This window comes from Lutra lutra, chromosome 8 (genome assembly GCF_902655055.1).
Source record: "Lutra lutra chromosome 8, mLutLut1.2, whole genome shotgun sequence".
Taxonomy (NCBI): domain Eukaryota; kingdom Metazoa; phylum Chordata; class Mammalia; order Carnivora; family Mustelidae; genus Lutra; species Lutra lutra.
Window position 1 is genome coordinate 126,590,796 of NC_062285.1, and position 15,016 is coordinate 126,605,811.

General features: G+C 42.3%; 1 protein-coding gene across 3 annotated transcripts in view; it reads left to right on the forward strand.

The window, feature by feature from the left end:
• The window catches only part of STAB2 (stabilin 2), a 175,571-nt gene that overhangs the window by 50,879 nt on the left and 109,676 nt on the right, over positions 1–15,016 (forward strand). For 2 of the 3 annotated variants that reach the window (XM_047742543.1, XM_047742544.1), the window contains exons 9-15: positions 1,150–1,283; positions 7,552–7,685; positions 9,356–9,438; positions 10,810–10,959; positions 12,364–12,507; positions 13,041–13,097; positions 13,251–13,376. In XM_047742543.1, coding sequence (XP_047598499.1) covers positions 1,150–1,283; positions 7,552–7,685; positions 9,356–9,438; positions 10,810–10,959; positions 12,364–12,507; positions 13,041–13,097; positions 13,251–13,376 — 828 coding nt within the window. Of the gene's footprint in view, positions 1–1,149; positions 1,284–5,557; positions 5,584–7,551; positions 7,686–9,355; positions 9,439–10,809; positions 10,960–12,363; positions 12,508–13,040; positions 13,098–13,250; positions 13,377–15,016 lie in introns of those variants that run through there. The other variant, XM_047742545.1, reaches the window with a different exon arrangement.

Here is a 15,016-nt window from a genome sequence, read left to right on the forward strand (position 1 = left end):
AGCAGTGAGGCTATTCTGGGATGAGACCCTGTCCCTCTAAATCACATCATGGCCTTGACTGGTGAAAAACAGCCAGGTCTAGAGATCTTTGCTGAAGAATCCAGTTGAAAGAGCCCTTTCACCAATACCTCATTCTTCCACCAACTATTTAGTGGGTGCCCACTGAGTCCATAACTGCGCATTAAGCTCAGCTTCAGGAAATATCTCTGTACAGTAGGATATTGCTGCCCTGGAAAGAGGAAAGGCTACGGGGCCTGGTCCAGCCAGTCATGTGTCCCCAGCAATCCAATCGCCCCATGGCAATGCTCCAGGAGTTCCCTGTAGAGAAATGACCCAATCTCATCTTCAGGGGAAAACGTATATTACATGCCATTTCTGCTCTCAATGTCTGAGGAAGGTTTGGAAAGAAATTCAAGGAGCTGAGCCTCCATCCTCAAAATGAGAGCCCTTATGGGAAAAGCCACATTATACTCTGAGCGAGGTCCCAGAACCTTGGGAGTGAGATTAAAAATAAACTTTATCTCTCAAAAATGGGGCCCAAGGCAGATTTTCAAGTCTTAGAAATCCCCATTATTCACACAGCAGCAGGGCATTCATTATTCCCACTATTCCAGAGTAGGGTTCCTCAACTTTGTCATCACCAGCATTTTGGACTGGATAATCCTTTGTTGTGAGGGTTGTCCATGCCTTGTAGGATGGTTAGCAACATCCTTGGCCTCTGGTGACCCTGCCCCCTGTCTCCTGTTGTGAGAATCAGAAATTTCTGGAGACATTGCCCAATGTCAGGTTGAGACTCTCAGTTGAAAACCACTTTTTTGGAGCATCTGAGCATCCTATCTCTCATCTGAGCCTCATCTCTACTCACCTGCAGGTATTCTAAAGCCAGAAATTATGGATCTAGAAAGGCCCAGGGTTAGGAAACAAGAAATCTAAAAAGGTAAACTTTACCAACAAAGTGTCATTTCCCAATGGGTGAAATACATAGACATGACTCCCAATTCCAAATACTTTGACAAATTTTTAATTGAAGTCCACACCTTGGACCTACCCCAAGTTAGTTCTTATGGCAGAATACAGATAGACTAAAGAAGGATGTCAGCCTCTGTGACTAACGAGAACCCTTTGTTTTTCTCTCCCTATCTTCTGAAGTCTCACTGTGAGTGTAAAGAACATTACCACAATTATGTCCCTGGAGTGGGGTGCAGCATAATCAATGTCTGTGAGTCTAACAACCCCTGTCACAGGAATGCTAACTGCACTACCATCGCACCAGGCCAACCCAAGTAAGTCTGTTCAGTTCTACCATCTTCTTTCCAAGTAGTGGCTAGTCAATGCCATAAGCTCCTCAAAGGGCAGGAAATGTGTCTTACTCAGTCTTGTACTCACCATACCCCCATCTAGCAGGATGCGAGATACCCAATACATCTTCCTTTAATCACTGAATCATTCAACAATTGTTTCCTTTGTAATGACCATTAGAACATGTTGAGATACTGCCATGGACTGATAACTGGGTAGTAAGTAGTAAGAGCGCGGGAGAAGGAAACCACCATAGCTGGGAAAACAAAGGTCTGCTGTGATGACAGGCATTTGACCTCTAATGTATATGCCTGTTTCCTCATTCATGAAATATTGCTTGCTAGTGGTGCCAAACAAGACTGGGGAAGGTGAATAAACACCAGTGGTGTTTCCTGGACTCCAGGTTTTAAGAGAAGGGACTTACCGAGAGTAAAAATATTTGTGTGAAAACTCCTGAGGCAAAGGCAGCTGGTGTGGTGGTATTTAGAGGTAAAGGACCTGGATCTGAGTCTCAGTAGTGGTATCTACCAGCTGAATGACCTTGGCAAAGTGACCCCATATCCCTGGTCTTAGTTTCTCCATGTATGAAATGAGCACAGTGATGTCCACTCACTATGTTGTGAACATTCCATGAGAGAATGTTCTAGAAACTACTATACAGTTGTATTATGTTTTCATTAGTGGGTGAACTGAGGCTAGAACCCCAGTCTTTGACTCCCAGACCAAGGCTTCTACCCTCTGTATCACTTCCTGTTTTTATTGTCATCAGCATCTGTGAAGGACTCACTGCCACTATGAGCTCAAAGCCATAGTAGACATTGAACCATGTAATAACTAACCAGTTTCTGTGTTTGCAGAGCTCCTTTTCATCTGCTTTGAAGTTTATTTTTATAGTTGGATCTCGAATGTGTGGATATGCCCCAATAGGTTTTAGGATTGTCATGTTTTATTGTTAAATAAGTAAATATGTATTCCCTGTGGGTAGTCAAGAGAGCTTGGACATCAGAACACCTGGGTTCAAGTCCCAGCTCTGCCATTTACCTTCACCTCTCTGAATTACATTTTCTCTGTCATAGAAGGAGAGTTGTACCTCCCACCAGACTTGTGATGAGGAGTACATGAGTATATACTCATCAGTCTCAGAGCAGAACCTGGCATATAGAAATCACTCCACACGTGTGCATGCACACACCACAGTTGTGCATCTAGGCACATCTGCACCCAACACACATGTATGTACAGGTTACACACTTTTTGCCATCCTCTCAGAAAGTCTGAGTACAATTCTTAAAACACTTTCTCTCCTTTGTATTTGAGAAGATAAAATAAAAAATGAAACGGAGGAATATCAGAATCATGTAAGTGGTATTAAAGCTTGTGTTTAGAATATCAGTGGGGCTACCACTTGATCCCCTTGATCACCCTCCCCCAAAAATGGACTGTCTGGGAAGGCTGGAAAGAGGATGAAGTTAAAGCCTGGCTATGTTACACTGATGATATGTGGGGCCGTCACTAACTTAGTGCAGATAATTTAGTTTACCTTGGGTAAGATTTATTTTGTTTACACCTCTTCAATACAGCAAGGAGCTTATGCAGAATATTCAAAATCATATTGTGTTAGTCCCAGAGGTCCACCCAATAAAGAAGAATTGGGCTCAAATGCACTCACCACTGCAGTGACATTGGACAGGCCATGTAAGTTTTCCTTCACCCGACAAGTCCACCAGAGACCAAGAGCATCTCCTTAGGAAGAAGAGCATTGACCCTTATAAGCATCCTTTTAAACTATCAGCTCCATGTTAATTATTACTAAGAAGAAAAAATAGCTTCCTGCCCTGCCCTGGACATTACACTTAGAGCATCTCATTCTGGCCCTCCATCATCTACACCAGGGCAAGCAGTCAGAGAAATAAGGGGACAGGCTCTCCCAGGGCCTGAGCCCCCCTAATAGACCATATTCATGTAGCTCTGCCTAAATGCCTCCAGACCAGCTTCCAGGACCTGTGCAAGCTCTTCCTGGTATGATTCTCCCCAGGGCATGGCCAAGAGTTGTTTGCAGAGAGTATGGACGAGCAACATGGTTTCCACCACTCTCATGACCATCCTCTTGGCTCTGGTTCCACCTTCCTACTCTTCTTGAAACATGCCATGACGTTCGCAGCTCTATACACTTGTTCATGCTATTCTCCTGCTTAGACATCATTCCCTCCTTACCTCCTCCAAGTCAGGCTAGCATACTGATCCTTCACTGTTCATTGCCTCTCAGCCTTTTGGCTAAGATCAAGTGATCTTTCACTGTTCTGGTCAAGTGTCCCCACCTCTAGGATCTCTTCCCTGTCCTCTCAGCCCACTCAGCATCCCCCGGGCTCCCTGGAATGCTTCTGTATGTAGTACATGCATAGTTCAGTGGTGATGAGTACAAACACTGTGACCTACAGGTTGGGTGGTCTTGAAAAAGATACTTAATCTATCTGTTCAACTGTTTCCTCATCTAAAATGGGGCTAAAACCAGAAGCCACCTCACAGGATTGTAGTACTAAAAAAGATACCATAGTAAGGCCCCTACCAAGGTAACTGGAATAGCAGCTATTAATAGATATTAGCTATTAGTGTTACTGATCTCAATTCCCAATTAGAATGTAAGGTTCTGGGGGTCCATGTCTTAGTCATCTTTATTGCAACAACTCCTGTCACCCACTACAACAATGACTTGAGTGACACACTTTGGAGGAACAAATGAATCAATAAAGGACTGAAATGAACAAGTGAACAAGCGAAGGAAGCAACTGTAGTAAGTAACCCTATAATTTCACTAAATCTCATCCAATGCTCTATGTAATTAATTCCATCCCATAACTTATAAAATGTGAATGGCTGAGGGGTGTTTTTAGAGCAGTAAGACAGCAAGAGACCTTCACTCCTAATAAAGAAGCAATTTACAAAACGGGGCCCTGCTGTGAATGTGCCATGGTCAGCTGAGAGCCTTTAAGTCAGAAAACCGTCTCATGAGATCTCAGACTCCAGACCAAATTTTAAACAACAATAAAAAGTATTTATATCCCACACATTCCATTCAGCAGTGTCACCATTAAAATGTGATTCTGCCGGGCACCTGGGTGGCTAAGTGGGTTAAGCCTCTGCCTTCGGCTCAGGTCATGATCTCAGGGTCCTGGGATCGAGTCCCACATCAGCCTCTCTGCTTGGCAGGGAGCCTGCTTTCTCCTCTCTCTCTCTCTGCCTGCCTGTCTACCTACTTGTGCTCTCTCTCTGTCAAATAAATAAATAAATAAATCTTTAAAAAAAATGTGATTCTGCCATCCTGAGGCAAGATAAGTCAAGTCACTTTATACAAAACAGATTATTGGCCTCATAACAACTGAGGGAAATTTTAGAAACATACTTAGCAGTTTGTACAGGTTACTTATTTTGCTATTATCAGCTGCCTTCAAATGAAATGTACATAATTTAGATCAAGGACTACAGTATCACTCTAAGAGTTATCAGTCGTCCCTGGTCCGCACCCTGTGCTTCTCAAACTCACTGTCTTGGAGCACAGGTCTTGCTGAGGAAGTTGAGGTTTGAGTAGGAAGCTGTTATTTGACTGTATCAAGTAGACTACTGATTGACTCTTCGATCTACCTGAGTGATTCCTCATAACAAGGTTTCTCAAGCTCAGCACTACTGACCTTTGGGGCTGGAGAACACTTTGCTGTGGGGGCTGTCCCCTGCATTGTAGGGTGTTCAGCAGCATCCTTGGCCCCCACCCACTAGTTGCCAGGGGGACCTTCACTTCTGTTCTTACAACCAAAAATATCTCCAGACATTCTCATATGTCCTCAGGGAACTCTGGTTGCTCTATGAAAAATTCCAAAACCTCAGTTAGTAAATGATCTGCCAATCATCCATCTGGCCGGGAAACTCATATGCATCCTAGAATTCTCTTCAGTGGTACTTTGTCTGAGAACCTGTCCCTTATTTCTCCAGGCACAATTAGTCACATCCTTCTCCATGCCCCAGAGCATCCTATTCAAGCCTCCATCGTGGCTCTTTCCAGAACTTCAGCTGTGTGGTTATGGACTTTCTCTGCTCTATCCCAGCTCCCCACCCCCCCAGGACTGGCGCTATTGCCACCATCTCCACCATCACGATCACCATCATCATTGTCATCATCATCATTGTCATCGTCATCATCATCATCATCATCCACCAAGAACCGAGCTTTTCCTATGTGTCTGTCACTGTGCCAGCCCTTGTGCATCATCTCTTCCACTGGCAACCCTAAAGGTATTAGTAAACCCATTTCATGGATGAGGAAGCTGAGACTTTAGGAGGTCAAGTGGCTTTACCATGTTGCTCAAAATTGTTTGATTTCAGGCCCATCTTCAGCATGTGAGACACTAAAAGGGCAAGATGTCCATTATCATCACCTTTATAGCCCTCCTCCTTGGCAAGCTTCCTAGAATTAAGTAGATACTTGGTAAATAATCAGTTCTACAATTAGGCATCATCCCAAGTGCTGGGATATAATGAGGAAGGAGTGAGAGGCAGGAGCTTCCCATCCAGCAGAGGAGACAACACCTCAGGAGCTCATTTTGGTGGAGAGGGTTGTGATGGATAAGGTACCCAGAGGCTGTCAGGGCGAGTCAGGAGGCCAGGTAAGACTCCTTAGAGCAGGTCATGCTGAGCCAAGAGGTGAGGCCAGGAGACCATTCCTAGAAGGGCACATCACCTGAGAAGGGCATCCTAGTCTCGAAAAAAAAGAAGGCAATTTGGGATTGCTGGAATTTGCAGCATGCAGCAGAAAGGAGACATAAGCAAATTCCCCCTTTGGGGGTCTTTCAGGACATGCTAAGCACTTTGAACTTCTTCTGTACGGAGTCCATGTCATTTTAAGCACAAAGGTGCCAGATTTCCCTTCTGGAGAGACCACTCAGAGGGTGGTGTGAAGGACCGATTTGAGGGGAAAGAAAGTAAGAGCAGAAAGGCCAATTAGGAAGTCACCACAGCAGTGCAGGCAGAGGTAATTAAACTATGAAATGTTTGTTCAGCAAACTTGTTGAAAATGTCTATTTGCCATGGGACCATATTTGGAAACACAACTGGACTCATGAGTGTATAACTGGCCTTTGGAAGCCTCTCATCAATGTGAGTCATGTCTGTGGTATGAATGGCCGCAGCCTCCCTTCAGCTCTCATCTCTGCAGTGCCCCTCCCCTACCTGGTGTTTGGTTCTCCACTTATCCCAGGATCCTGTGCAGTGTCGCCTTCCCAGGCACCTTGCCAGCTTCAGCTGGCTGTCAGCTCACCTTTGCTAGGTAGCAGTGGGTGCTACAGCCAGGGCTTCCTGAGTTGCAAAAGCTGATGGTTAAATTTTCAGGATTTTGCAAGCTGGTTGACATCACACTGGTAGTTTGAGATTGGCTAAGGTGGGAGTACAACCCGTGGAAATTGGCAAAAGTCAAATAGCAGGGCTCCGCTCTACAGCCTCCCTCCCAGAGAGCTGGTTATTAAATATTTACCAGCACACCAGGGCTAATGCACCTTTAAACCTCATCCCTAACTCCATTAGTCTTTTTTTTTTCTGGTGTCCCAAGATTCTTTGTTTATGCACCACACCCAGTGCTCCATGCAATACATACCCTCCTTAGGGGCGCCTTGGTGGCTCAGTGGTTTAAAGCCTCTGCCTTCGTCTCCGGTCATGATCCCAGGGTCCTGGGATCGAGCCCCACATCAGCCTCTCTGCTCAGCAGGGAGTCTGCTTCCTCCTCTTGCTCTGCCTGACTCTCTGCCTACTTGTGATCTCTGTCTGTCAAATAAATAAATAAAATCTTTAAAAAAAATACATACCCTCCTTAACACCCACCACCAGGCTCACCCATGTCCCCACCCACTTCCCCTCCAAAACCCTCGGTTTGTTTCTCAGAGTCCACAGTCTCTCATGGTCTGTCTCCCCCTCCAATTTCCCCCAACTCACTTCTCCTCTCCTTTAGTCTTTTATGAAACTATTGTATAAAATTTCTGCAAATTTCATTATCTATGTATTTATTCCAAATCAATTGCCCCTTATCATTCAACTGTTAACTATATACCTGCTCTGAACCGAGCCCTGCGCTAGATCATGACATTAACACGGGGCATAAATAAGCACATGACCCTTGCCCTTACTCTGCTCTCAAGTGAGGGAGTTGGACTGTAGGATCTCAACGCTCAATGGCTCTAAGACCCTGAGAATGTGTTTCCACCCTCCCTGTAGATGCACTTGCCAGAAAGGTTATGTGGGTGATGGCTCAACATGTTATGGAAACATCATGGAGCGACTCAGAGAATTAAACACTGAACCTAGAGGAAAATGGCAAGGAAAGCTGACCTCTTTCATCTCACTCCTGGGTACGTAGCTATGGGTGCAGGTTTCCGCATAAAGGGCAACCATCTGTCAGGCAAGGCATCTGCAAGACACAATCATCCAGAAAGGGGTAGGCAGGGGAGGAATCTATTGGAATTGGCCTTCCTACAGAGACATCATGCAGGTGAAAAAGAAAGAACAGGCTGCTCTTTCCAAGGAGATAAGGAGTTAGTGCCAAGAGGTCCAGCAGTGCCACAGTTAGTAGGCAGGATGCTGACGACAGGGTCCTGGGCTCACTATAGATTACCAAGTAGGGAACAATGAGACAGGGTAGCTATTGATACGAAGATGGAGACCATCCTCTTTCCCTTGACCTTGTGGGTCCTCCAGGTGTGAAGCAAGGTTGGCAGATAATACTGGGAACAGAGAGTGACTAAAACCTGGGTGTGTATCCATGTTCCACAATGCTATGAGTTTTGAGAATAGTTGGTGTGACCTTCTCACACACTGCTGGATGTTCAGCATTGTTGCCCTTCCCCCTCTCCAACCACTAACTCTCTGCATTGACACCTATTCTCCCAGCCTCTCAGTCAGGGTGACAATCTAAAATGCCCTCATCATTTCCAATTACCCTCTAGGGTCATTACCCAATACCCCCTTGAGAATGAATTATTACAGCTGATTGCAGCATTGGGCAAGACTTTCAATAAGATAAAAATTTGACCAATCAACAGAAAGTAAAACACAAATTCGACCAATCAACAGAAGTCTTAAAATATCAGTATTAAGAATTTGCCAGTCACCAAAAAATGATCTCGCAGAAAGAGCACTGATAGAGAATGGATCAATGCCACGTTGTTGGCATAAATATGTAGTTAATGCATTAGGTTAACATTAGAATTAACATACGTTCTTAACATACAGTCTGCACAAATGACCTTTTTCCAAGGCAAGGCATCCTACAGGGAGTCATTTGTGGCATGCTTCTGGCTTCTTATAACCCTCCTCTAAGAACTCAGACTAACAAATAACAGACAGGGGTGACAGAGTGTCCTTTGCAGACTCTGCTCTCAAACATTTTCCTGGACAAACTCCCGTCGACCTTCCACACATTTATGAAATACCGGTCCACATTGTCTGCTATGTGAAAGCCCAGAGCCCTCCCTGCTGTCTCAGGTTCTCCAGGAGAATGAAAACAGGACCAGCTACATAACTTACAGGACACCATGCAAAATGACAAGATGGAGTCCTTGGCTCAAAAATTAATGAACATTTCAAGGTGGCCACAGCAGAGTATTAAATCAACCATGAGGCTCTTCTGAGTTGGCCTTGGATGGAACAAAGCTGTGTCTTTGCTCACTGTGATGGCAAACAGCTCAGAAATTCAGGCACTGGGTCAGGGACATGCTGGGATTTACTGAGGATTTTGTCACATGACCTTCATAGAAGGTCTTATCCCAGGCTCTCCTTGAAGTCACACTGTGGCTGCAAGAAAAACCACACAGTTATGTAGATGCTTCTGGGGCCATGGCGTCATGATGCCTTGCTTTCTTAGAGCTTCCCAGTTTCCCAAGGGCCACACATACTAATTAGAAGAGAAGAGCTCTTAAATCAAAGGACCTAAATGGACCCCAAGGACCATTGCTTGATTTTACTCTTCACGTACCACTGATTCATTTGGTGTTTTCTTTGTTTATGTATTTCTATTCCTAAGACAAAGCCTATGCCTGGCCACTAAGTAAACTGGGACCATTCACTGTGCTTTTGCCCACAGACAAGGGACTGAAAGGATTCAATGTAAGTATTTAAAATAAAGTGGGAAGCCCCTATTAAAATTAAATCTACTGTGATTAGGATGGTGATTTAGAGGGGGGCAGCAAACTTTTAGTGAAATATCACACCCTTCCAGAAAGTATACAAATCGTACGTGCACAATTCAATGCAGTGTCACAGAATGAATGTACTTGTATATCCAGCAAGACCATTACCAGCTCCCTAGAGGGCCCACCAATGCCTCCTTCCAATCATGACCCATTCAAGGGTAATGACTGAGGGATCTTAAGGGTAGTCATTTGATAAATAGGATTTGCATAATGCAAAACTGCTTAATTCCTGTGAGAAGAACTAACCTAATATATTAACTATATTTGTTTCTTTAAAATCATCATAAGTGATGGGGTGCCTGGCTGGCTCAGTCGATTAGGCATCTGACTCTTGATCTCAGCTCAGGTCTTGATCTTAGGGTTGTGAGTTCGAGCCCCATGTCGGGCTCAATGCTGGGTATGGAGCCTACTTTAAAAAAAAAAAAACATAAATGATAAAAGTGGTAGAGGAAAGTAGGAGAACACAGTGTCTTCCCTGTGAGCAGCTGTTGTCTGAAGTGATATCATGCAGTGGGAATAAAACTCAGGGTGCCTGGTGGAGGCATCCTGTCATGACAGTGTTAATGAAATTGTTACATTTGGTTGAATGGAGATAATGGACATATTGATGTGTATTAAAGTGGTTTCTCTTAATCCAAGATATTTTGTGATAATAATTTTTGCTGCATTGAATAAAAACCCAGGAAGTTCCAGACCCCCCTCACCCTAATATGCTACCACCGTTGAACAATCCAAGGTGAATCAACCATTAAATTTCAGATATAGCCTCACATCTCTCCTATAGTGGGGGAGAACTCACAAATATTGAATGTTTCTGCATGAGGTAATTTGCATGAGGTCTCTCATTTACTATGTAGATTATTTAACATAAAGTTAATTAAAAGAATCTGTTGATTGGTTGCTGATGATGTATAATACTGACAAAATGTATATTTGATCCAGTAGATTTCAAAAATCCTAATTTTCCTGTTCAAAAGCTCCATGGATCTAGTCTGCACTTTCTTTTCACATTACTTCTTGTTTCATCCACATCGGCTCCCTGGGTTCAAGCTGATTCCTGGATGCCTCTACCTTCCTCACTCTTGGTGGTTTGAGAGGACACTGAGCACCACTTCCTACCCTCTAGATTGTGCTCCCCGCCAAAGTCACCTGTGTCTGAGAGAGCCCAGCCCTGAGTTATGGTGCCTTTGCATTGATGTTTTTGATTGACTAATGCATCCCTCACAACCTCATTTTGTCCTTCAAACACCAGTGGAAATTGAAAGAACTGGCTCTCTTTCCTCAGATCAAAGAGCTCTTGATGGATAAGGAGGCTGCTCAGTACTTCGTGAAACTCCACATAATTGCTGGGCAGATGAACACCCAGCGTATGAATAACACAAACACTTTCTACACCTTGACTGGAAAGTCAGGAGAAATCTTCAATGGTGATAACGTAAGGCTTTCTCTGATTTTCACTTCCAGAACAAAAGTGTCCCCTGAGCTAGTGCCCATAGCCAACCCTATCTGTGGTTGGGTTCATGAAGGTTATGAAGAACTTCCTTCCTTATTCCTTGTTTGCCAAAGCACTTCCCTATGAGGGAAGAAGCAGAGAGCCACACCGGAAGGATCAGGCAGGTGGGATCTGTTTTGGAAAGGGGGATATAAAGTGTTGGATTTTGCTCTGGTCTGAATTCATCCCCAACAGAACATCATTCAGGTGCCAGCAAGAAGAAGCTTTGTAGTAAACATCTTTCCTGGAAGCACAGCACAAAGCCAGATCCGCATCCCCTTTGCGAAAGGAAATGGATTGTTTGTTTTAGGTTGCTGGAGTTTATCCATCCTCAGCAAACCTAGCATTCCATCTCTCCTAATGCAATTAGTTCTGTTCCGTTGTTTAAGTAAAACTACCTTCCTCCCCTCTCACAAATAACTCTTTCTCTGACTTCACTGAGCCAGAGGGGACATGATCAATAGACAAAACATGATGTATGGGTTATGGACTATATTGTTGCATTTCACCAAATGTCAGTAGTTGTTAGATTATTGAGTACTTACTCTATACGAAGGACTGAGATGAACTTTTATTTATGTTACATAAGACTTGCAAAATTCAGTAAAGGTGATTTTTCAAGGGGGAAAACTGAGAGATCAAAAGTAAGGGCCAAAGCCAGGATTCAAATGCAGATCTCCTTGACTCCAAGACCTGAGTCATTAACCAGTATGTTGTACTGTGTGTGTGAGGATTAAAGAATGGATGGATGGGTGGTTGGATGGATAGGTGGACGGATGGATGTGTGAATGGAAGAACAACTGATAGATATCAGACAGATGGATGAAAATGTATCTTCTTTTCTCACAAGGACATTCTTTCACCAATTCATTCATTCATTCACTCATTCACTCACTCATTCATTTACTCATTCAACATGTATTTATTATCTATAGCTTTTAAGAGCCACATGAAAGGAAGAGGGAATTAGCTTCAGTCATTTATACAACAAAAAATTTTTATTTTGTGCCTTGTCCACACAACACACTAAAGTAGGTGATAAGTTTACAGTAAATTGAATCACTTTGCCCTTTCTGACCTTGCAGTCTATGTGGGGAGACTTATGATTCCATTCACATTTAGCAATCCCTGCTAGTCATCAGTGATTTCACACATTATCTCATTTGATCTTAATGAATGAAAGACCTGTGAAGTCAAACAAGCAAATGACACCTTTCCCATTTTGGGTTAAGTGACTTATTGAAAATCATATAGCCAATAAATGACAGAACCCATGGACTCAGTACTTCTAATCCAACATTTCTTCAAGGATACCTTGTTAATTTTATTTTTTTCTTGGTGATTTAGGACAATCAACTAAAACTTAAACTCTATGGAGGCAAAAATAATGTAAAAATTATACAGGGGGACATAGTTGCTTCCAATGGGCTCCTGCACATCCTCGACAGAGCCATGGACAAGATGGCACCCACATTTGAGAGCAACACTGAGGTGAGCATTTCAGGTAAAAGTTAGGTCAACCCAAATCTATCTTTCTTTGTTCCCTGGAGAGTCATATCAAAGAAGAAAATGCATGTCAACACTATGTGCTTGTCCTTCATCTTTACTAGGACCCTAACCATGGGGAAAAAGGGATAATTTCTGTCTTCAATAGAATTCTGCCAACAGAAAGAAAAACATGCATTAGGTGTTGCATTGGGTTTTGGAAAGATGTCCATTTTATTACCTCTTTTATGGCCATATATGAAGATTCAATCCAGTGACCAGTTGTCATGAACAGTTATCCTTTATGGCAGTCCTCATTGTGATAAAAATTTATTTCTTTTGACTCATTTGATAATGCCCAAACATGCAGAACATGTAGATCTGAACCACTAATTCCATGATAATAGGAAACATTTCTATTTTGAGTTGCAGTTGACCAGGATCTTTCCTATCAACATTTATACATAAACTCTGTCATGAACCTTTTAATGTTGGAGTGTCTATATCCTAAACCACCTATTTCTTGCCATGATTTTTAGCAAACTATAATGACAATGCTACAACCAAGATACAGCAAGTTCAGATCTTTGTTAGAGGTATGTACTTTTCATGAATTTCTGGAAAATGATTTTATGTCCATTCTTTTGTATAATGAGCAGAGATGTTATTTATAAATATTTGCTAAGGAATGACTTCAAGTATTTGTCAGAGATAGGTTGCAGATATAAAATTTCATTCCTCAAATGCAGGAAACCAATGTGGGACATGCCTTAGATGAAGATGGGACTGGTGGACCATACACCATTTTTGTTCCAAGTAATGAAGTGTTAAACAATATGAAGGATGGCACTCTTGATTACCTCCTTTCTCCAGAGGTATGACACCCTACTTATTCTGATGACATCATGTCAGCCCATACAGACTTTTTCCAAACTAGCGATGTGCAACAAGTGACACATGAATCACCATCTATCCTCCTAGGCCCCAGCAAGACAGACATCATTAATCAATCACAGTCCTCAGGAGTACTTACTTACTTACTATGGATGTGGCTCCAATCTCCTAAGCAGAGATCCAAGTAGCCAGCCAGACTGAGCACAGGAAATGAAATCTATTTGCAACTCCAGGTTTAAATAATTGGTTTGATTTTTCCTGGCTCTTCTAATATTTCTCAGTAGCAAAATCAATATTTTAAGTTCCCTTCAATTTCTAAAACCACCTAGTAAATTAACTCTAAACTAGGCCATTCTAGGCCAGGTCTAGGCTAAATTTAAAAGGAATAAATGTCAGTTAAGTGTCGGACTCTTGATCTCAGTTCAGGTCTTAATCTTAGTGTCGTGAGTTCAAGCCCCATGTTGGGCTCCATGCTAGACATGGAGAATTCTTTTTTTAAAAAAAAGAAAAAGGAATAAATGTTATTTTTAGATGCCCCAGGCATTCCTTTCTATTGCTTTCATCTTTCTTCATAATAACCCTCTCCTTAAACAGCATAAAGTCCTTCAGTTCTTTCACATTCTCTCTAGAAAAGAGATTTTTTTACTCCTTCACAAAAGAGTATAAGTGACTGAAACCATTTAATGTTTCCTCTCCCAGAAATAACAGGCTTAAACCAAAGGGAAGAGTACCTAATTATGGACTTTTACTCATTAGAATGTCAAATGATGGAATTATAGGAAGGGCCACAAGCTTTCCTCCAGTGCCCTGAAATCAAGCTGCCATCTTGGCAATGAGGCAAGACTATCCATGACCTCAGGTGGATTGGTTCATTATACAGAATGGAGAATCCAAATCTTTTAGGGTAGTGATTTCTAAACTTCAGTATACTTAGGAATCACCCTTAGAGTTTGTTAAGTAGGCAGCTTCACAATCCATACCCCAAGCATTTTGATTTAGTGACACTTCCATGAGATCTAGAATTAGACATTTGTGGAAGAACCAACTTTCTAACCCAGGCCACAGTGTTTTGGAACCCTGAATCATTTTGCATGTATGGTTTAAAGGAGTACATGGATACACACCTTTCTAGAATACTTTCAGGTATCTACAAGGATATCTTGCCTTCAGAAACGTTGAGTTAAAAATATAAGGGTCGAAAAATATATGTAATATCTTACACTGCAAACAAATATTCACCATATTAAAGGATTTGCTACAGGTTTCTACTTAAAATGTAGATTTCCCAGTGTCTTCAAGATAGGATGTTATTTTAAAAATACAATTCACGTACAAGCTTTCTGAAACCTAGCTATTGCAGAAAGATGGTTATAGCTCTCTTTGGCACTCACCCTAATACTTAATTTTAAAGCTAAAAAGTAATGTGGCTCCCCTGGGAAATTATTAAAATCCTGAGATTATATGGCTTTGTTGAGTACATAGCTTCTAATTTGATACCAGTTTTTTAAAATAATATTAAAGAAGTTCTCAGACACCTAACCAGCTACACTTAAAATTAAAACAAAACCTTTTAATTAGAATAGAAAAATATCAACCTCCCTGCTTTCCTGTCAAGCACTTT